This window comes from Anopheles cruzii, chromosome 2 (assembly GCF_943734635.1).
Source record: "Anopheles cruzii chromosome 2, idAnoCruzAS_RS32_06, whole genome shotgun sequence".
Taxonomy (NCBI): domain Eukaryota; kingdom Metazoa; phylum Arthropoda; class Insecta; order Diptera; family Culicidae; genus Anopheles; species Anopheles cruzii.
In genome coordinates this window covers 7825398-7847976 of record NC_069144.1, presented here as the reverse complement: position 1 = coordinate 7847976, position 22579 = coordinate 7825398, and the positions used below count along the sequence as shown (strand labels likewise).

The following is a 22579-nucleotide window of genomic DNA, read 5'->3' as shown; positions in this document are numbered from 1 at the left end:
ATGATGGATCGGATACCGTCGCTATCGATACCGGGATTATCCCTTGGCCCGCACTCGCTGTCCATCCCGACGTCGCAGGGCCTGGCGAATCAATCATCGCACGCCGCCCTGAACTCGCTCGGGCTGCACTCGCAGAATTTGCATGCCTCGTCCGTGTCCGCCCTGCACAACTCCCAGACCACCAACCTGCACCAGAGCGTCGGTGGGCTGCTGAACGGTGCGGCCACCAACGGGTACGTAGGCTCGTAGGCCAGGTGTGTCAGGTTCCCTTAATTCAACGTCCAACGTCCTTCTCGTCCGCAGACTGCTCAGCCAGGCGATGCTCAAGAAGCCGACCGAGGAGCACATCAAGCGGCCAATGAACGCGTTCATGGTGTGGTCTCGGCTGCAGCGACGGAAAATTGCCCAAGACAATCCGAAGATGCACAACTCGGAGATCTCCAAGCGGCTCGGTAAGTCCCTCGGACGCAATCGATTGCCGTTCTGCCTGTGTTTGTTTGCCACTCCAGTCGATGCGATGCGAAAATCGATTTTCCTCCCCGTGCGTTTTTCCGGGGAAAATATCGGCGCAGCCTCATCCATCTTTATTCTTCCGCCGACTCTTTTCCCGACTCTTTTGTGTGCGATTTGTGCCGAGTCGAGGGCCCCGTGGACTGTGATGACGGTTCGGAAGTGTCACCAACAGAGAAAGGGATAGCGATAAGCATCCGATATTCTTGGTCTTGGTCCGTCGGTTTGGGAGCTTTAAATTGGGAACCTCACACTCACACCATCGAAACGGGAGTTGCTGTCGTTAAAATGATATTTATTCCCGACTTGGAGGGTGCTAATATGTGGTTGTGCCTCGAGGTACTCGAGTGAGTGATTTGTCTTACCGTTCCCCTCTCGAGGACTTCGACGCAGGAGGATGCGCCTAAGGTGTCAACAAGTGCCAGCTCCGTCGGCTCCTTCGTCGGTGGCCGATGATTCGCTTCGATTGGTTTGGTGTCATAAAAACGCAGCTCCAAGAAACCACCAAACCTAATGCGCCCTTTATTAGCTCGATCCAGGAGGGTGCTCCTGGCACCACCGACCGACGAGCATGTCCATCATACAATGGGAACAGGGCTAGCGGGTGGGCCGTCCTTTCTTTTCCACGAAGAATGGCCACTCAATTACCGATTATGGCTTCATTCATCCAATTCCGCACCGGACAGGTTCCAGGGCACCTCGGGAAACTCGGGGAAATTCATCTCCTTCGGCACGGGGCGGCACGGAAGGAGTTTATTAAATTCCTGGCTCCGAGCAGGCAAAAGACCCGGGAAAAAACCCGGAAAAACCCAGGGAACCAACCATGGACCGGTGATTGCGAAATGTTTGTGGCAAACAATGCGCCCAATCCAATACCGGGGCGGGCTGGCTAGCTGGTCGGCACAAACAGGAAACCCGGACTCTTATCCGATCCACTGTCACATGTCACATGTCGTCGTTTCTAAACAACGTCACCACAAACGCAACCTTCGGTCTCGGCATCCGAAGGGGTGGACAGCACAACTTCGTCATGTTGTGGCACTTTTTGGTTGGCCCTCTGTTCGGTCGAGCTGTGGACAATTCGGGAGGTGAGTTGTAACTAACGGCCAATGTTTCACTGTTTTTTTTTTTGGTTGGCAGAAATCGTTGGCACGCAATGAAAAGTCGCGCAGTTTTCGGGACAGGCCCGGGCCCGCGGTATTTGCTCAGTCCTTTGTCGGCGTCGGCCATCCAACAACCGTGAGTGCCGTGCCGCTATGCAAATAGAGTCCCGGCGTGCTGAAGGATTTATGTCGAGGCCGCTTGGAGCCGACAAAAGAAAAGGGCTCGAATGTGTCAAATGGGAGGCCGCTTTCGGCGGCGGTTTGTGTTGCAAAAATGGTGCCTCTATTGTGCCCGGATTGAGGGTAAATTTCAATTTCGGGTGTCTCTCCGTCCGAGCATTATGCTCGCGCGATGTAATGTGATTGCAATCGATCGATCGCACGATGAAATATGTGGAGTAATTCAACGTAAAGCGATTGATTTTGAAGGTTTTTGAATGTATTTTACACTTGGCATTCGGGAGCCCCGATTGTTGGACCAGATTCTGTGTGCGTAATTTTTATTTGTTGACTTTGTTCCTTCCGTCCCAAGGAAAAGTCTTCTCGGGATGACGACTACTCTAAATCAAGGAAGGATTTGAGTTCCTGCTACCAAAGGATAGTTCCTTACCTCTTTTTTATCGTTTGAAAGAATATCAGTTAACCGCCAACGAACCGGAAACGGGTTTTCCACCGCGTTACGCAAGCCGCTCGAAGGCGGAACGGAGGAAGCGTTCTGTCGCAAGTTTTCAATTTCCTCCGAACTCTGCGATTGTTCTGCGCCAGCGACAAGTGGCACAAAGGGCAGACGGTTGCCTCTCCATTTGAGTAATTATTTCCCAACTCGCGCACCGAGGTCCCGAGACACTGTGTCCACGATCCGAGGCGATCTGTTGCTGCCCCGGTTGGCCGTTGGACGAAGAAAGCAAAAAACAATCATCTCCTAAAAGCGCAACATGCGTGTGCGTGGTGACCCGAGTGGAAATGGCACTCAGGTTTGATTTCACCGGGTTTTTCCAAGCCACTGCCGCCGCCGCCGCCGCCAAGAGCCACAATGCTGCCGGCAGGGTTTTCACTTCAATTTAGAAAAGTGCAGGCGACGAAGAAGCAGCCCACAATGGATTACGGCGACACAATCCGGGGCCACCGGAAGGAGTGACAGCACGGCACGTGACTTTCCGCCGCAAACGTCATGTTTCGTTTGGCTGTCATCCCGTTTGGCCCGTGTGTAGGTCAATTTACAAATTTAAAGCGAGCTGCCCGAGCCTGCAATTCAATCCTTCCGAACCCGCGGTGGGGTCCAGGACGCCGCCGAACGCCGATACCGGACCGGGCCGTGTGCCGGGGTGGCGAATTCAATTTATATTATCATTCAATTAAAACCGCTTTTCGATGAAATGATGTGTTGAGAAGAGGGTTAATCTGAGTCACGTGGCCGTGTGCGCCGTTCGGCGGCCGCCGACGGCCGTCTCCTTGGCCACCGCAACCGGTGGAAAGGAATCCCGAAACAGCCCGGGAAATATGATAATTTGGATTACTTGAGTTTGAATTTATTATCTCGTCTCGTCACCGTCGACGGCCCTCGGCGGAGATTCACCCTACCACACAGACAAGGACAAGGGCGCGGACTCTCACTTCGGTCGGATGTTTGGCAACATGTCACACGCAGATTTCCCAATCGGTGTTTGATGACGTGGCGCAAATCAACCGACCGTGCAATATGGCGCCGCCGGTCGCCGTGGGATCCGACAATCGACGGTTGCGCCGGGTTTTCAGCTACGTGCCGCGTGTGTGTGGACCGCTCAGGGAGGATAATGCGCAGGGCGGGCTAGGCGGGAAACTGGTCTTATCTGATGCGGGTGTGTCTGGTGCGCTTCTATGAACCCATCGGTGGGGTGTTCGTTGTAATGACGTTGCTTTACTAGGTGTGTGCGTTGAGAAACGAACTTTTTTAACACACAAAAAAATGTTTATAAGTTTTTTATGCAAATTTCTATTTTATTCGAAGGTCAAATTGACCATTAACGTTTCCATCAGGTTTTAGGAGCTTGTGAAACACCACACCTTTCTGTCCCATCAAAAAGTCCGTTTTTTGGAGTCCTTCGACGCTTTTTTTGTAAAGTCAAAATCGCCATTTTGGAATTTTTTAAACCACTTAAAGCACTGCAATCTTCCAAATACAAGTCTCGACAAGCATTTGGTGCGATTCCGAAGTAGTTTTCTTCAACAGGGGCAGAAAAATAATAATCCCCGCAAAACTTCATTTTCAGGCATAAAAGTTGACATAGTTTAACCCTTTCAAAGATGGGTTGCAAAACGAAATATTTTTTTTTTCGACCTGAAATCCATTACCTGATGTCAATAATGATGAATGGACCGCTAAACTGGGAAGTCCCAATCGGCAGGTACAGCCATCTTTTTAAAAGTTCGTTTCTCAACGCACACACCTAGTATTAGTAAAGGAAAGGTACCACGACACGATTAGAGAGTTTTGAAATAAAGCTTTTAACTACATTCAGGGGGAATTCATTTACCTCAATAACTGGTTCAAAAGCCTGTCCTGACTGACTTTAACGGCAGAAAAATAATAAGAAAATTATGGAACGTTTATATAAGGTTAGCTAAAAAGTGATCCATTATTACAGTGACCCATTATTAAAAAGTGATCCATTATTATTACCCAAAAATAATGGATTTATGTTTAGCCAATCTTAGGTGACTATTTTGGGATTTTGTTTTATTCTCTTCTGTTTAATAACTTTAAGGATACCGTTTTATCACTATTTCGACTCAATTGCGACTTAGTAAAGGATTACTTAGAGTCATCCTATACGTACAATAACTCATTGGATATTAAATCCAAGCTCCTAAACTGAGATTGATGAACCTTTGTTCATAAAACGTTTTGAATATTATGATGGCTCAGAAGTTATGGCTTATTCCATGTGCCGATGAGTCTATGAAGCACCAGAATGGTTGTTTGTACAGCAACCTAAAACCGTGAATAAACAATGGATGATCGGCATAGTCTCTCTTCCAGTTAACAGTCTGCCATTTGAAAGCTATCCCCGCGACACAGGTGATCGCCGCAACGCAGTTGAAATATCCGAATAACCGAATTTTTGGTGCTCTCGTGTGTTCCGCAAAAATCGGCCACTTCCCATGATTGACTGCACTCCGTTCCGGCCTCGTACTGTAGCGCTCTACACTCACAAAAAACGGACCGGCCCCCGGGATAGACCTTCCCAGGGAGAACATTCCGTTGCTCCATCCAGATTTTAAAACATTATTCAAGCATAATGTACGTGAGTGCACAATGTTGTTCTGTGCCGATTGTGCCGTGCAGTGCCATTGTTCAGCGCCCGAGAGCAGAACCGGAATGTGCGCCACCGAACCCACCCACCACCACCCTGTGCTTCTGGGTTCAGCGAAGCCTGCCAACAATCCGGCATCCTCCGGACTGCGAGCTGAACGTTCGGAATCGGAATCGCTGCCACTGGTGATGGTAAGCGAGCCGGAAAAGCGGCCATTGTTTTCCGGGAACCATCCTGCACTTCCGGAGTCGTTGCCAACCGGGCAACCGGGCGGGCATCGTACGATTTGTTGCTGGCTCTCTCTCCTTTGCTCATGTGAAACATGTGTTGCCCTCATTGTGCGTCATTCCCCATCTTGGTCCTGGATCTTGGGCCACATCTCGGTGTCCTTTACTGACTGTCCCCGAAGACAATGGGCACCTGAGCGTGTGTGTCTGTGAGAAGGGGGGAAATTAGGGGAAACGGACACACGGGCGGACGTCCGAGATTACTCCTACATATCCGGTTGTGACGGGTTTGTGGGATGGATTTCGGAACCCCGGCCGCCCGACAGGCCGGCGGAGGAAAACTCCCATTTCATGGCTTCGTGTGCGAGTGTCTTGGGCCGGGAAGCAAGTGCGCCCTTCAGGTGGAAACTTCTGGTCCCTTTGTGGTGTGGCACTCGAGCGAGCGAACAGCCGCTCAAGGAGACGAAAGCAACGGAATGATACATCGCTCAAGGGCCATCTACGAATCACGGGTTTTGGGGCCGGAAGAGCCGAAATCACGCTCAGCACGCACTCAGCATCACCACCGCCGACACGTTTGGGTGATTGTATTAATTAATTGTGATCGTGCCTATCACTCCCAAACAGAGCCACTCGGTCCCACGGGGATACGTTTGCCAGTCCTACAATCGGGGCACTATTTCAACATAATCGGCGCGCTCCAAGTGTGTGTTGTTGAGGACTTTTAGAATGGATGAGCTAGTTTGAGAGCCACGGAGCAGCCTCGAGTGTGTTTGTGGTTACGCCGAACCGATTGTGGGCCACAATTGGGACAAATTGCTTCAAGTGTTTTTGAAATTAAATACATTGTTTCGAGGTGTGCTTGTGGTTAGACTATTGTGAAGTGGCAACGATTCATGACGATGGCTGACTGACTGACTCATATTTATATCGATTCGTTTAAAGTAGACCCTTTGAGCCCATTAACGCTTTCGATGTCAATATTCCAGTTCCTTGATGAACTAGAAAACATATTGCGTAACTTGCATAAATATTAAACATCATGTTAAAAGATCTGCATTCAGCAATCTGGTACAGAAAACAAAATAACAAACTAAACATGACAACAACAATAATTCAACATCATCCGATACACCCGATGCATCCGAGCTTCTTACAGCCAAGCTACTCCGGGAAAAAGCCATCCAGTAATGGAGAGAATGTTATATGCATCTTACACAAATACAGTCTTGTTAAGTTAGATTAAGCTAACTATTAAGTAAATTTAATAAATACGGCCTTTTCCGTTCGATTTAAACAAAAATTAAATTAATGCAAATGGTACGAACATGAATAATGAGGAAGTTTTAGTTTTATTTTGTTTGGTTTTTCCATGTTAAAGTTCTTTATACTTCGAAAATGTGATGGCTTATTAACTTAACCTAAGCCAGTACGAATTTATTTGTTCGCCAATCAACATTTCTTTGACAACCGTAGCGAGCCCAAACGGATTGATCGGAATGGCCAAAAAAAAGTTCACCTAACGAACCCAACTAACGCTCCGATGCACTTTCTGTTGCTCTAACATACAGCACACAATGGTGCCAGGATGCCCATTGCCTAAGCCCGGTCATGTGGCTCACACAAAACTCGGGCATTAAAATTTCACGTTACAAACTTTCCGGCGCACACGTTGTGAATAAATCATTAATTTATTCAACCGTACCGTTTTCGATCACAACCCCCAGGACCAGTGATCGTGCTAAAGCACCCACACACACGGGATGCACTGTTAACCACTTGCCGTTTTGGGATTGCAAGTCCGTTTTTCCCCGGGCCCCTGGGCGATGAAAGCCTATCTCGGGAAAATGTGCGGAAAAGTTCCGCACAATCACCGGCAATCGGCAACCGGAATGGGTCCGCCTACAATGGGGCCGGCCGGCCCGACAGGAGCAAAATTCCACAACAGCCCGGGAGCCAAGGGTCAACCCGGCCCGGGAAGGTCAACAGAGCAACAAAGCCCCGTCGAGCCGGTGCAGTGTGAAAAATGCTGCCGGGCGATGCATTTTCCTTACCGATCGGTTGTGTGTATTGTTCCGTTGGCCATCGGCCGGCGGGGGCGGCGTGTGTCCTACCACGAGAGGACACACACACACACGTCGGCCGATCGACGCGGGACACGGCGGCGCACACAATGCAACGCAGCGTCATTGTTGCTAAGGATGTGAGCAAATATTTGTAGTTTGGCCTCTCTGTTGAGCGGGACGTGTAATCGTGCTTATCCCGGCCTCCCGGTCGGTTGGTGGTGGAGTGCAATTTCCGGCCCGTCAGTCCCCTCCGGAGAGTCCGGAGTCCCGTCCGTCGTCCGGAGGGGGTTCGCAAACAATGGAGTGATTCGTTGACGATGATGGTGATGGGCTCGGCTCCCGGGCGAATCCTTTCGGCCTGAAACGGGGAAAAAGCGTCGACCGGGAAGCGGGTTGCAACGGGTTGGGTTGCAACGGGTTGGGTTTCAAATTATAGCTAAACAATGTTTACCTTCGTTGTTTACGAAATTAATGCAAAATCAATCGACTAACACGGAACGGGGCGGGCTGGCGTATCGATATTTGTTTGGTTGGATAATTTGTGTGCTTTGTGATTATCTATTCGGTCGGGGGATGTTTTTCCAATTTACCAACCTCTAGCTACCCTGGGTTTGAGGGGCGATAAGAACCGAACCCCGTTAAGATTTAAACAGGACAATCAATCCGTTCGAGCATGTACTTCTTGATGGCAAGCATTGATTTCGTATCGAGCGCCTTTATAAACGGAACCACTATCCGGTCGTTCTTCGTACAGATTTTTTAATACTTATCATATGAGTTAATATTTGCGCACTTTTGGCTGTGTTACTTATGCAAAGAACGGAACAAAAGAACATTGCGTACAGAGCAATGATAGGCAGGCGCAGGACGCGGGACAGCGTAAGGGAATACAAGAAGCTCAGGAGAACAGAGAAGCAAGTTCATAAGAAAAAGAAGCGATTGTGGGAAGATAACAAAATACGTGAACTTGAAGAAAACAGAGTGCGATACGGACCCACAAGACAATTTTACAAAGCGGTAGCAGGTCACCGAAACAACTCCATACCTAAGGTCACCTGCTGCCGCGACAAGGTTGGAAATCTGATCAGTAACCAGCCAGAGGTCCTCTCGCGATGGGCCCAGCATTTTGATGAATTACTCAACGACCAATTTACTGAGCAACCAGAAGCTCCACTGGTGGATACAAATTTGCTCCTGCCACCAAGCATAGAGGAGACCCGAAGGGCCATTTGTCGACTGAAGAACAACAAAGCACCAGGCACCGACGGGATTGTAGCCGAGCTCATAAAACATGGAGGGGAGAGAGTAGAGCACGAGATTCATCAAATCATAGCTGCGGTGTGGGATAGCGAATCGATGCCTTGTGAATGGAATCTTGGCATCATCTATCCCATACACAAAAAGGGAGACAGACTAGTTTGCAGCAACTATAGGGGTATAACGGTGCTCAATACCGCCTATAAGATTTTCTCCCTCGTTCTGCAGGAACGACTAGTCCCATACGCTGATGAGATAGTTGGTAACTATCAGGGAGGATTCAGAAGAGGAAAGTCTACCACTGATCAGATCTTCACCATGCGGCAGATCTTGGAAAAGATGATTGAGTACAGACAGAACACATATCACCTCTTCATCGATTTCAAGGCCGCATACGATAGCATAGCCCGAGTAAAATTGTACGAGACCATGACTAGTTTCGGAATACCGGCCAAACTTACCAGACTTGTTAGAATGACCATGACCAACGTCACAAGCCAGGTGAAGGTGGATGGAAAGCTCTCCAATCCCTTTGCTACCACCAAGGGATTGCGCCAAGGGGACGGCCTAGCCTGCATCCTTTTCAACATCGTGCTGGAGCGAGCCATCCGGGACTCGGGAGTAGAGACCTCAGGGACAATCTACTTCAAGTCCAGCCAGATCCTGGCCTATGCTGATGACATAGACATCATAGGTCGACGGCTCTCCGATGTAGTTCAAGCCTACACAGGGATTGAGCATGCGGCGGAGAATCTCGGCCTGCAGATAAATGAAAGTAAGACCAAGTTTATGATGGCGCCACCGTCAGCAGCCCCACCAACAACATCGGCGAGCATACGTGGGGGTGACGTACTAATAGGTGACCGAAAGTTCGAGGTCGTCCCGAGCTTCACCTATCTAGGGTCAAAGGTTAACACCAATAACGACATAACTGAGGAGATTCGCGCCAGGGTGTTAGCAGCCAACAGGTCATACTATAGTCTGAGGAAACTATTTCGCTCACATCTCGTGTCGCGACGGTCGAAGCTGGGATTATACAGAACCTTCATAATCCCAGTACTCACATACGCATCTGAGACATGGACACTATCGAAAACTGACGAAACCCTCTTAGCCACGTCCGAGAGGAAGATGCTCAGATTGATATTTGGCCCCGTATGTGAGGAGGGACAATGGAGGAGCCGCTACAACAGCGAGCTGTACGCAATGTACGACGACCTCACGGTCGTGCAGCGTGTGCGTCTCGCCAGGCTCCGGTGGGCTGGTCATGTTATGAGAATGGCGGACGACGAACCAGCCCGTAAAGTCCACTTAGGCCGTCCGGAGGGACAGAGGGGGGCGTGGTAGGCCCCGTGTGAGATGGAGAGATTGCGTCGACCGGGACGCGATATCGGCCGGTATTGATATGTGGTGGACGAAGGCTCTCGACCGCGAGCGGTGGAAAGTTTCCTTAATGCAGGCAAAGACCGCTCGACGGTTGTAGCCGGATAAGTAAGTAAGTAGTACTTATGCAAAGACCAAGGCCAGCGCAAGCCACGAATTCTATCCAGCAATATAAAGGGGACCTGCTATCAACCTGCGACCTAAACCAGATGGCGGACCTTACAATCAACTAACACATCGGGTTATATGTAAAACCTCATGGCCACCACGGGTAACATGATAATGAAGGTGCCAAAAATCGTCCGGCTGGCCATAAGAATGTCTTGTTTTCGGAACACGTTATCAGCTAGCAAGTTTGACTAATCGTCCATGTAGCAAAAAGTTCAAAAGAAACCGAATGTGAAATCGGGTTTTTCTTGAAAACGATCAACAGGGGGAAATTGAATCGAAAGCAAAGCAAGAAGAACCCGATAAAAACTCAAGATGCAAGAGCAACAACACAATATGACGGAGACGAGCAACCGAAAGATTTTTTTTTTGAATGATAAAGCATCGATCCATAACATGCTGGCGACAAGGATGGAGCATCTCAAATTTTGGACCAAACAACGGTAATCAAAAGTAAAGCACACGTTATCGCTGGAATAGAGTTCGTTGGTATGTGTGAGCCGCGGAATCAGCATTCTGACTATAAATAAGAATGGAGCAATAACGTCTTATTATATTCGCTTTGTAAACGCTCCTGCCTAAGGCTCCAAGTTGGTGGTCTTCACAACAATACACGAACAGAGACCTCTTTACATATGGACCTTAATTAGTCTACGCTTTCGTAATAAAGCTAAACTCCCATTCATCTCGGACGCTTAGTAGTACGGAAGATGGCAAAGTCAAATGGATCGCCGTCGGTCGACCAGGTTGGTTTGTAAGCCTTCGAAAGAGCCCTCAGCAAAGGGTACATCTTTCCGCAGACACCCTTGTAATCATCATCGTCTACTGAGTTGACCACTAACCCTCCCAAACCCTCACCGTCCACGAAATTTACCTTCTCCTCGAGAGAAACTTCACTCTCATAACCGATCCACTCTTCACCGCGATACGCAAATGATGCCTTACTTTGCTCGTCCCATTCGACCGTCCAGCCCGCTTCCTGTAGCAGGGAGCATATTTTGTTGTACTCCATGGGCTCCGGAAACGCACAATGATCGGCAATGGCATTAACGCCGTGATCACTTGCGTCGTCCAATGCGTACTTCATGCCATTAAAAGACACTTTCAGTAGAATTTTATCCCTCGTACACCCGTTGTTAATCCAGTTTTGTGTCGCGTCCTTGACGTTGTAGAACTGAAGAGCACCTGTTTCGACGCGTCGTCGGTACAGCGGACTCCGGATGTCCGTGTTATCACGATTCAAAAAATATCGATCTACCCAGAGGATAACAAAATCAGCGGCTCTGACGAATTTGAAAAAAAAAATTACTTCTGATTGATGCGGGAATGAACGTCACACTATCACTGCTACTAACCCGCAGATGCGCTGTTGGTCGAACGCACGATCAATCAAATCCTTTCGCCCGGGAACATCAACTGAAACTGTCCACTTGTTTTGTCCGGCACTCTTGAAGGCTTGCTTCGTTTCTTCAATCAACGTAGCGTAATCCTGTTTTGATTCTTGGGGTGGGTTCGACCATTCATACGAGAGCCCATCGAGATTATATTGTCTCAGGAAGCGGATGGCTCTTTCGATAAACACTTTCCTCGTGTCGTTTGAAGCAAAGACATCTTGACAATTAAGAGCGGCACAATTAATTTTCATTAAAAGTTTCACATTGGGCCGGTGCCGGTTCTTGTAAGGCAAAAAGTCATGGAATCTATTCAGCATCAAGTGCTGTTCATCCCACGGAAAGGTTGCACTTCCTTGGTAGAGCATGTGTGTGCAGAAATTCATTGGGATGTTCTCGATTCGGTACTCTGTGCTGGAGTAATGGTAGCTGTTGTATATGCATACAAGATGTCGCCTTGAAGATATGCTTTTTACGGGGCAAAAACAATAGAATAACACCAACACCAGCAAACATTCCGCTCGAATCGTCCTTCGTTGTCTGCGATGGAGATCCATTGACACCAGTATTTGGCGAGGTCCCAGTTCGTGGACTTGATAGTCAAAGAGCTCAAATACAACAGGGTTCGGTTATCTGTGACGACGGTTTAGCTCTGCTGGTGGCTCTGGTACGTTCGATCACTGAGAAGCACAAAGTCATACTGATCGCAACTGATCATATACATCTCAAAGCTAGCGATTCGAATGGCTTCTTCAAGGCTACGCCATTTGAAAAGACGTTTGATAACCTTTTGCCAATCGACACCGTTCCAGATGACCTCGCTATCTCTCGTGCGCGTACAGCGTGTGTTATACAATTCAGTTTCGGCCAGCGAGTGCACTGTAACGTCGTACTAACTTCTGATGATTCCGGTGCACTATTTGGAGTTTGTATGACATAGGCGGACATATTTCGTTCTAGGAAGAATCAGCGCAGTTTTCAAAACGTTTTTGTTTTCTGTGCATGTGTTTTGATTACATTTAACATTTTATGTGTAATAGCCGCATTCAAGCATAATAAAAATCCTTTTTTCGGCCGGCCTAAGAGGACTTTACGAGCTGGTTCGTCGTCCGCCATTCTAATTACATAACCAACCTACCGGAGCCTGGTGAGGCGTACACGCTGCACGACAATGAGGTCATCGTACATTACGTACAGCTCGTTGTTGTAGCGGCTCCTCCATTGTCCCTCCTTACAATTGCCTAAAACGGGCCCTAAAAATCAATCTGAGCATGTTCCTCTCAGACGCGGCTAAGAGAGTTTTGTAAGTTTCAGCAAATTATGAAACATCAGCTTCGCTTCAATGAGTTAAAAAAAACATCGATCTACTCGACGGACGCGGCTAAGATCCGCATCGGGATTAGGAAGAAAGTAGCAATAGCAACAAAGGGTTCATAAAACAACAAGAAATGTTAATAATTATTACTCTCCATCGTTCTCTCTCTCTCTCTTGGTCCGATCAGGTGCCGAATGGAAGCTGCTCACCGAGGACGAGAAGCGCCCGTTCATCGACGAAGCCAAACGCCTGCGGGCGATGCACATGAAGGAGCACCCGGACTACAAGTATCGGCCGCGCCGGAAACCGAAACCGATTCGCCGCGACGGTTACCCCTACCCGATGACGTACCCATCCGTTCCGGTCGATGCGCTGCGAGCCGGTAAGCAACTGTCTCCGGCAAGCTAATGTCTGCTCGCCACTGTTAACAATGTCTTCATCTTCGGCAGGAATCACGCCAAGCTACTTCGCACCGGGCGCACCGTACCACTTAGGAAGTCATCTGTCACAAGCCAGTCCTCCCACGACTCAGGTAAGACCCCGCAGAGGGAGGGGGTGCATTAAAACCTCGTAGTAACGTCTTTCAATCCCGTCGCTCCCGGGCGCTTAATAAAACAGAGACCGAGATGAGCGTTATTTATGGGCGTCCATTGTGCCGTGTGTGTTGTGTGCCCCTTTGTGGGTCGATTATTTTATCCTTGAGCCCCAGCAGGAGCACCCAATCGGAGGATGAGTGTACCAATTATCTCATCTCGTGCGCTCGCGGGTTGGAACTTGCGTTGGAAACAAAACGCTCGACGAGTCATCTTCACCTTCCGGTGTCCTATTGTTGCGCCGAGCGATCGATCATTACCGGGAGACAAACAGAGTGCTTGGCAGTACACTTCAATCCTTCTCCGAAGATCTGCTCACCTGTGTCCCATCTCAAGTTGATAATTACGCCCTAGTGGACCAACAGCGTCCAGCAAACATACTCAAGGGTAATGTTGGCCAAAATCGCGCGGTAGCCAAACCGCAGCGCAACCAAACTCTTGACACAACACTGGGTTATTACACTGGTCGTTGTGGCGTCACCGTCGTCATCGTCCAGACCCGCCCAGGGATGCCCGGTAGCCGGCCCGGTCTTGATTGGGGAATTTGTCACTCACTTGATTAGTTGTTTGTCATGGTGATGGTCTTCCGTGAAGGTTGGTTCCTGAAGAGGAAATGGGCCCTCTTTCTCTCGCTGTGGCTCTCCGAGGTCCCAGGTCTCCGGGTTGTGATTTCGTGGGAGTTTGGTAAATCGTTTTCTTGGGACTTCCCGACAGCCGTCAGCTGACGCCATTTCACCGTGCGCAAGTTAATTAACTTAATTGCACGCTCCCGTTTCGAGTCGTAGGCCATTTTGCGCCACACTTGGTCACGTACACACGCGCTCTATTGTCCGGGCATTCCGTGAAGTCCGGGAAGCTGCGTACAGGAGCCAGCCGGGAGCCGGGACTCCTGACTTCTGACGATCGATAAGAATCGGTAGGGGAAGAAGCGCAGCCCGGCCCGGGGCCGCCGGGTTGCTGGAGAAACATTTTGACTGTGAAATCATCTATAATTGGAGCCGATTATGATTAAGATTTCTTCTCACTGTTTTTTCGCTCCGTTCGTTCGTTCCCCGAAACTAAAGGGGCCGAGCCCACCTTTCGCTGGGCACCTCGGACTTCTAGACCGAGACGGAACTGGCGAGGCAATAGTCGAAGAGAAACGGGTTTTCACTCCGTCATGTTCGTTCGTTCCGGGAGGATCTTGGCTGGGAAAGGCGGCTGAGCCGACATCGAGTACCGAAAACGATACCTACCGGGGACCAGAAGCTTGGACCAAAGTACTTGGAGGCAGCCCGGCTTAGCTTAGCCCGGCTGATGAAGTTGTCTTTCGGACCCGTCGGTTCTCCGCCTCCGTTCGGCTGTGTTTAAAATGATTACAAGATTAATTTGATGATTTAACACTTTGGGTTCCCCCGGCTCGGAGAGCTCGGCACGCCACTTTCACGCCCCGGGACGGGTTAATCGGTGGGCTGGCTGGATGGATGAGGATGCGAGGGCTTTACAGTCCCTTGCCTGTCTTTCCTGCTTCCCTTGCGGTGGAGTTTTAAGTGATAATTCGACGGTTTCCACCGAAGACCGATCAAATTATAGGAATTATCGCTCCCGAGCTTCGATCCCGGGGTTCTCGGGGATCGATTTGACGACTCGAATCCGATCGATCGCGGCCCTGGACGGTCTTAAACGGTGTGTGTGTGTGTCTTAACGCGGTTGTGATGGGATAATTGTTTTAGGCCCGACGAAGAGCCGATCCGTAAACGGTGATTTGTTTGCTACACCAATTGATTGATCGTTTAAGTGGATCGCTTTACAGATTTCGGTTGAAAGATGATTACTTTATGGATTTTTTTCCTCATTTTAGATAACAGCTGTCTTATCATGTCAGCTAATATTTTGCTTGGTGAGTTCCATAAGGTTTAGTTACATTATTCGGGACGCTTACTAATGATCGGGAGTACGGATTGTTTCATCGACAATTGATCTTTCAGCGGACGGCGCAGACTTGATTAGCTTTTACCCCGTCTGGCTGGCTTATGGGCTGTCTATGCTGTGGAATGCGCTACATATTTTCTCACGTCCTCTGAGTTGCTGAGAACTTAATTTTCACAGCTGCCCGGGCTGATTCAGTTTTTAATTTCCTTCTGACTCCGAAGAATCGGCTCCTCCCCGAAGAAACTCTACAACTCACCTCATTCATCATCATCGCTCATCAGTCGGTCGGGCGATCGGTTTACCGCGGCTCGATCTCGAAACGAGGATCCGCACCATTTTCCGCTCCATTTGCTATGGATTTTCCACCGATTTCCGTCGCTTCCGCGCTCCACAGTAATGTCGAGTGGCTGGTAGCGTTACCAGGCGCGTAACATCTTCATCTTCAGCCCCTTATCGAATCCTTGTGAAATCAATCGTTTTGCGCTGATCCGAGTCCGAGCTCCAAACCGATTACCCGAGCCCCGGAACCGGTACCTGATTACGGATCATCATCCAATGCTGAGAAACGACGTTCGACGATTACTTATTGGAGCTTTGCCTTAAGACGAAAAACGGCAGCAAAATTCTAGAACAACGCCGTTAGCCGCGCTTCTCGAGCTTTCTCACGGTCTCGGATCGCCGACTCTCAATCGGCGACCCCAGCCAGGCCATAAAAAAGTGGAACGCAAATTGAAGGCGAAAACAAACACATCCCGACGGCGGCCGTCAATCGAACGGAACCTCTGTTTTCCTTCGCTCGCGGGGGGTGTCGCTGACAAAATCTAAACAATCTGAATTGTTAGAAAAGCAAACACTTCTCCGGACACCATTTGCGTGCGCGGTAATTACACACACACACGAGCTACGCCGCGCGGTCCTTGACAAAAGGAAGTCGCCAAACCCTCCTCGGCCACCCTTTTTCGGTTGGTGCAACCCGGTCGCGGAAGAGGGCGTCCTGTTTTGTTATGCGATTCTTTTCACTCCGGTGTCCGGGCGACACTTTCCGGTGTTTGGTTAGATGACAGTGCCCGTGTGCGCGCCCCACAAAACGCAACTAAATAAAAAGAAGTGTCGGCAAATGTCCCGATTCGAAGCGTGGAAATTCGACCGGTGCCGGTGAAAAACTAAACATGTGACAAAGAGGCTCTTCAGCAAGGCGGTGGCGGACCGTGAAGGGAATTTTAGGGTAAATACGACGGATTCCCGGAAGGGCCACCGATGAGATGACGAGCACCTTCCGTGTACTTATTGACCGGTTGCGCCATTATTTGGGTTGGAAATCTGGGTGCAATTGAAAGTAGGGCGCAGGCTTTCTTTCGGGACCATCAAAAGGGTTTGAAAATTATCAAATCGAAAATAATCATAATTCATAGCACCGTACGCACCGAAAGCTAATATTATTGTTGGTTCGTCGGCCACATTTCGAAATTGACAGCAGCGAGTTTTAAAAGTAACGTTGCTTCAGTACGTTGGCTCGTTAGTTGCCCTATTCAGCATTAAAGGGCGCAGTTTTCACTTTCACTGGAACTCGCCCGTCATTTGCTTATCGATTCCGTCATCCGTGTCAGATAGCCAACCGCAAGTCCATCGCTCCACGCAAATCGATTCATCGAACGGTCCCCCCGACCGGAACGGGGTGGAAAGTGAATCGATTAATGATGTCTGCGCGAATACATTTTCACGCCGTCGATTCTGCATTCTCCGGTGCCAATTACGGTGCCCTGTCAGTCAGTCAGACCAAATCGAGAACGGCAGAGTCTGAGAAATCTGCCGGGGAGAATCCCGTGTCCTCGATTGATACGCCCGGATCGATCGATCCGCGGCAAGGAATGTCCTTTCGTGTCTCCGGGGCAAAGCAAACAAACGATCAGTGATGCTGCATCGCATCGTGACCGCCGATTACAATGATTATGGGCCACGACCGTGAAAAAACAGTGGAAAATATCACATTTATCGCATCATTTCTTTTAATAACATACCATTAACGCTTCATCACCTGGCGGCGGCGGTCGTCCCGAAACGGGGGCCCTCGGTTGCAGCAGGTTGCGGCGCATCATCATCGCCAACATCATCATCGAGAGCCCATCTGACCTCTGACGGGGGGCCCAGATTTTGGGGCGTCAGCTCCTGCGAGCCTCTGGCTGCGAGGAGGGATATAATTATGTTTTTAACACATTGTTCTCCGGAACCGTATCATTATGTGCGGCCCCCGGCAACCCCGGCGATGTTTTGTGTGTGCGGACGTACACAGTCTTTTCTTTCCACCAGATACACACACAACACAACAATTTGTTCCCGACCTAATCATAGCCCTTCGCGGACGGCCTCGGTCCGTCTGGTCTTTTTCCCCCGTCCCCCTGGGTTTCTCTATTAAAGGCCTCTCGGTGGCCATCGTGTTGTGTGCGGTTCCGAGGGCGGAACCCCTCAGCCCCGCCACGTTTTGGCTACCGTTTTTTCGACACTTCGCGCCCAAAGGTTCAAAGGTTAGCTGCGTAGCGGCGCCCCGAGGCAACCGGCTGAGGTCCGTGAGAGGATTTCGCACGGGGCAAAACTTTTCCTCCTGTGCGGGAGACCGAAGAACCGAACCGAAGAGAAGTTGCAAATGTCACGCTAATCTTTGGTTGGAAAGGTTAACAGTGCATGAATGCAAACAATGCCGAGTGAAAGTTTCAAAATTAAAGTTAAAATTTCATCCCCAAAAAGTGGCCACTTTGAAGATTGGATTTAATGTCAAATTTCGCGCAAAGAAACGGGGCTTCCAAAGTCACGAGGGCGAAACGTGGCGACACAATATTTATTTACTTTACATTATCCAAAGATTTGCCACCCCGAGAAGATGTTTGGCGCCTTCGGGCGGTGTTTTTTACAAACAATTCCCACACAAAGAAACCGACCCCCCCCCGTGGAACTTTGTCACCCTGTGGACCCTTCTAGAAGTGACGCGGTTGTTTTGCTTTGATTATAGGTCTCCTTGCTGCTGGGAGGGCGCTAGATAAGGTGTATAATTTAAGAAAAACACCTCTCCCAATAGAGGATCCTCCCGGGTGCCGGAGTCACAAACCGCCCGGAGGCCTCGAAGTCGTCGCCCATCGTGCGAGTCTGAGATTTCACTTCAGGCACCGCAGGAGCAAGGTCGTGACGGTTCCTTGCAAACACGTACACATTCTTTGGACTGTGGGAACGTCTCCGCTTGGGGTGTTGCAGGTTGCAATGTGCGAAAATCAACGCAACGCGCCTAATTGAAGGTGATGGTTGCATTTCCGATTGAATGGGCCGGCCGGCCGGCCAACCGGAAGGACCGGGTCGTGAAACGGGCTGAACCTTCCGAAAGCCCGCCAATTATAGTCCATTAGGCGCGTGAAAAGGAGGTCCCCACGTAAAACAGTCGCACAGCTTCTCAACGCAACCTCGGATAGGCAACGTCAGAAGTGAGTAAAAGCGTAGCATCTGCGTTGCACGCAGAAATGCACAATGGAATGCGTTGTTTCATGCATTTAAATTGGGTACGCGGCCCACACGCTCGAATCAGGATCGGATCGAACAGTGGCGTTTCTTTTCTGCCTTCTCTGACTGAGAAAATTGGTTAAAAAATGTTTTTCTTAAAGAGTGAATGCATAAATAATTACGAAAAAGAGTTATGAGTTAAGTACGATAAATAAGTTTGCTCAACAATAAATAAATCTTTGAACTGAAACATTAACCCTTAAAGTAGAGTAGAATCCCCGCAGGGAAGAAAGAGAAGCCCAATCGAGGAGAAAAGGAGAGAGACACCGCGAATGACAGAAAAAGCCCCGACGATCAAAGGAGGCTAAATGGCCCAACGACATTGGTTTGGCTCGGCGATTTGCTTCGGAATGTCGACAAAAGTCGATGGAAGTGCATCCCGCCAAAGAGAGCAACCGAGAGAGAGAGAGAGAACATGAACCGGCGGTGGAGGAACAAGAGTGGTGCGGTAGTGCCACAGTGCCCCGGCCGGCCGAAGGGGCCAAAAACGACCCCCAAAAAGGCCGACGAAAGAAGGAACACACCTCTGACGAAAGATGACACTCAAACAATGGTGTCTTAACGAGCGTCTCGCGTCGTTCGCGTTTGCGAGGTGTTGAAAATAATCGAGTCACACCACAAAAAAAGGAAAGAAAACGGGTAATAATAATAGCAATAACAGCGAGCACAACAATAAAGCTGTGGGGCCTACCTCCCATTCATTACGGGTTATTTATTTGAAGTTATTTATTATTTTCTTGTTATTTAAATTCATAACTTTGGTGGGGGGGCTGGTCCACCGCCCAACGTGGGGTGTTGCAGTTCTCCTTGCAGTTCGCTGCTGCAACTCCTATTGCCCGACGGCGGGTCTGTGTGTGCGTGATCAGCTCTCTCCCGACCCCAAGCATTTGCGATGCAATTCCACTTCGGCGGCCTTCGATCGGATTGGATTGAAAAGTATGATTTGATGTTGATCCTCTCGTTGATCGTCGGATCGAGGCAGGGAGGGTGCCCCCGCGTAGGCGTGAGGCAAGATGCGACAAGCGATCTGACATCTCTATTCGCGCGTGACAAATGATGCGCCTAATCGGCTTCGTGGCTCCGAGGCTGGCGATTGATGAAGCAACATTAGAGGTGCAGGAGATTTGTGTCGTATAATTGCCACCGACGGTTACAATGTACGATCGTGTTACAGGGCCTTGAAAATGCCCTGTTACCTAACCACTTCGCCAGCAACACTTTGTGGCCATTGTTGAACCTTTAAGAAGTCAAGAATTCCAAGAATTCAAAAGATATAAAGAAGGCGGTATGCTAAATCTTTGTTGTCATGTTGCCAAACTAGAACGCCAGCCACCACTCTAAAATGGGCCTTAACACGCCAATGCCAAGTTCCGATCTGCGAGCGCCCCAAACAGGCGGCCTATTCTCATGCAAAATAATGAGTCTATGATCAATAATTTCGCATTAAGGCTCGCAGGTTCGGGCAGCGCGTGCTGAGCTGTGGCCGTCAGTATCCTGTGGCGGGATTAGCAGTCGGCCGGCCGTCGAGACTTTATCCGCCCGAGCCCGGATTTCGATTATGGTGCCGGATTCCCGGGCACTGGCGTGAGATGGGGCCTGCCAGATAAGCATCCGTGCCAAACAGCGCGTCGGAGAATCGTTTTGGAGGAACTAATTTGAATATTAATACAGCAGCAGCCGCAGCGGCCCGCGCAATCGGACGGCACAGCGTGAGGAAGCGCTTCCAATCTGCCGGGCGATCATATTTTAGCTTCTTGTTTTGGGGGATTATCGAATTTTTCATTTCGATTTGCATCGTGAGGGTTTTGTTTTTATGGCGGCCCCACTGGCGGCTCCCTGGCCCCGTTCAAGTGGTGGGTTCGGAGGGGGGCGTTCCCGCCGCGTTCCGAGTCACGAGGTGTTGCAATGCCTGATGCGTCAGGCGGGAACCCCCGTCGCGCGCGCTTCACACTTGCGCGCGCGGTTGATTGGTGGCGAAACGAAGAATGCGCCCATGCGGCATGGCGGAACCCCTTGAGGTGGGTCTTCTGCTTGCTTTACCGATCGTTTATGCGATCGGAAGTCACCAATCACAAGAGATCATCGGGAATCCCAATACATTTCTCGCCTTCAGCAAATGCTGCATACTTTTAGGCGTTTACAAAAATGTGAGATAACGACTAATTTGAGTTCTACAAATGCGTAAGAAACGTTAGGGGCTACCGATCGGAGCTTAGCCGGTACTCTTCTTGCGGAGTTCTTCTTCACTCGCCCGTCAAGATCTGTCGCTGCCTGGAGCGAGAGACAGTTTATTTGAAGCGATCGACGCCGATCGAGTGAAGCAAACGCTTCTAGGCTGTTTTATTCGTTTACATTTTTATGGATTTCGCCACCGTAAACTCTACGCCATTCTGGATACATCGGGATCGAGACACCTCCTTGTGTGTTTATGCTCACCGCTTCGCCTCACTATGAAACAATTGTCTTGGGATGGACGGAATAAAGACAGAGCCGGCAAGACGATCGAGGCTCTCCCATCGCCAGCGGGTTTTTATGCTTCGGAAAGAAGAAGAGGTGACCGACGGCCGGTGTTTGAAATTGATCACGCGCACCTGGAATATGATTTGTGGCGGATTAAAGGCAGGTCCACCGGTTTATGACGCCCGACACACAAGGATTGACCCCTCGATGGAGGCTTTGTCGTCCGGAAATTGCTTGCCACCTTTTCACGGCTTAGCATCTTTGAATGGCTAGTTTTATGGCCGGCCAGGGGGATTAAAAGATTCCGAAGACATCTTCGACTCGAGCTCCGGGGATCGTCTTCTCAAGGGGTGTCGATGGGATCGCCATTAGATGGAGAATCGTTTATGCAAACTTGCTTGTTCCATCTACTTGCCTCGAAATCCTCATTGTGTTTCATCAGTCATCGCTCTCTTCGCAGATGGATGTGTCCAAGTTCGCCCTGGACCGGAGCGCCTATCTCAACACGGCGGCCGGAGCTCTCTACGATACGTCAAAGTCACAGGCCAACCCGTACAGCGCGTATCTGGATCCCACCTCCGTCCTGACGAAGGCGTACTTCGACTCCAAGATGTACCAGGACCGGGCGCAGGCGGCGGCCAACTACGCGTTCGACATCTCCAAGATCTACGGCACCCAGCAGCAGCAGCAGCAGCAACACCAACAGCAGCAACAGCAACAACAGCAACAGCATCAACAACACTCCCACCACGGGATGCACCATCAACACCAGCTGAACGGAAGTGGCAGCGGAAGTGTCCTGGACGAGCGAGAGTCGACGCCCCAACTTGGGGACGTGACGGCCGACATTAAGCCCCAGCTGGTGGACTCCCTGGAAGGGTCCCCTCTGCACAGCCACAGCTACGGCGGAAGTCTGCTTGGCGCCGGCGGTGCCAGCGGTCTCTACCATCAGTACTCGGCGGCGGCGGCAGCGGCGGCCGCCAGTCAAGCGGCCAGCGGAAGCGGTGGCGCTGGTGGTGGCGGCGGCGGCGGAACTTCGGGGACCGGTAGCTCCTCGCCCGGTGACTACCGCCGCCCGCTAACGGTCATCTTTTGACCCAACTCCGAGCTGATGGTCGACCGCGACTACTAAAGATGTGTGCAATGAGTCGTTGACGTGGCAGAATTAGGATCCGTTTTCCGTACCTTACACTCTCTCTTCTACGACGCAGTATACGAAACGAAACGAGGTTGTCGGATTGTTTTTTGGAATAAAATTCGATTAGTTTTCGCGTGTTTATTGAGAAACGGTTTCGTTATTTCGCGCGCACCCCCCGCAGAGGCTCAATAGGGTATCAGATCGTCGGCAGTTAGCGGTTA

At 50.0% G+C, this 22579-nt stretch overlaps 1 protein-coding gene across 1 annotated transcript; it reads left to right on the top strand.

Annotated features, from left to right (window-relative positions):
- On the top strand, positions 1 to 22316 carry LOC128268242 (SOX domain-containing protein dichaete-like). The gene is made up of 5 exons (XM_053005281.1): positions 1 to 233; positions 304 to 452; positions 12901 to 13095; positions 13163 to 13245; positions 21663 to 22316. Exons 1-5 carry the CDS (start codon positions 1 to 3, stop codon positions 22314 to 22316), a joined length of 1314 nt encoding a protein of 437 aa, XP_052861241.1.
- The last annotated feature ends 263 nt before the right edge of the window (positions 22317 to 22579 follow it).

What these genes read in the sequence shown, in the direction of transcription:
- LOC128268242 (XM_053005281.1), top strand. Translation starts at nt 1, where the DNA reads ATGATGGATCGGATACCGTCGCTATCGATACCGGGATTATCCCTTGGC. An exon ending in GGTCGATGCGCTGCGAGCCG is followed by an intron (nt 13,096 to 13,162) that starts GTAAGCAACTGT and finishes CATCTTCGGCAG; the next exon opens with GAATCACGCCAAGCTACTTC. An exon ending in CCAGTCCTCCCACGACTCAG is followed by an intron (nt 13,246 to 21,662) that starts GTAAGACCCCGC and finishes GTGTTTCATCAG; the next exon opens with TCATCGCTCTCTTCGCAGAT.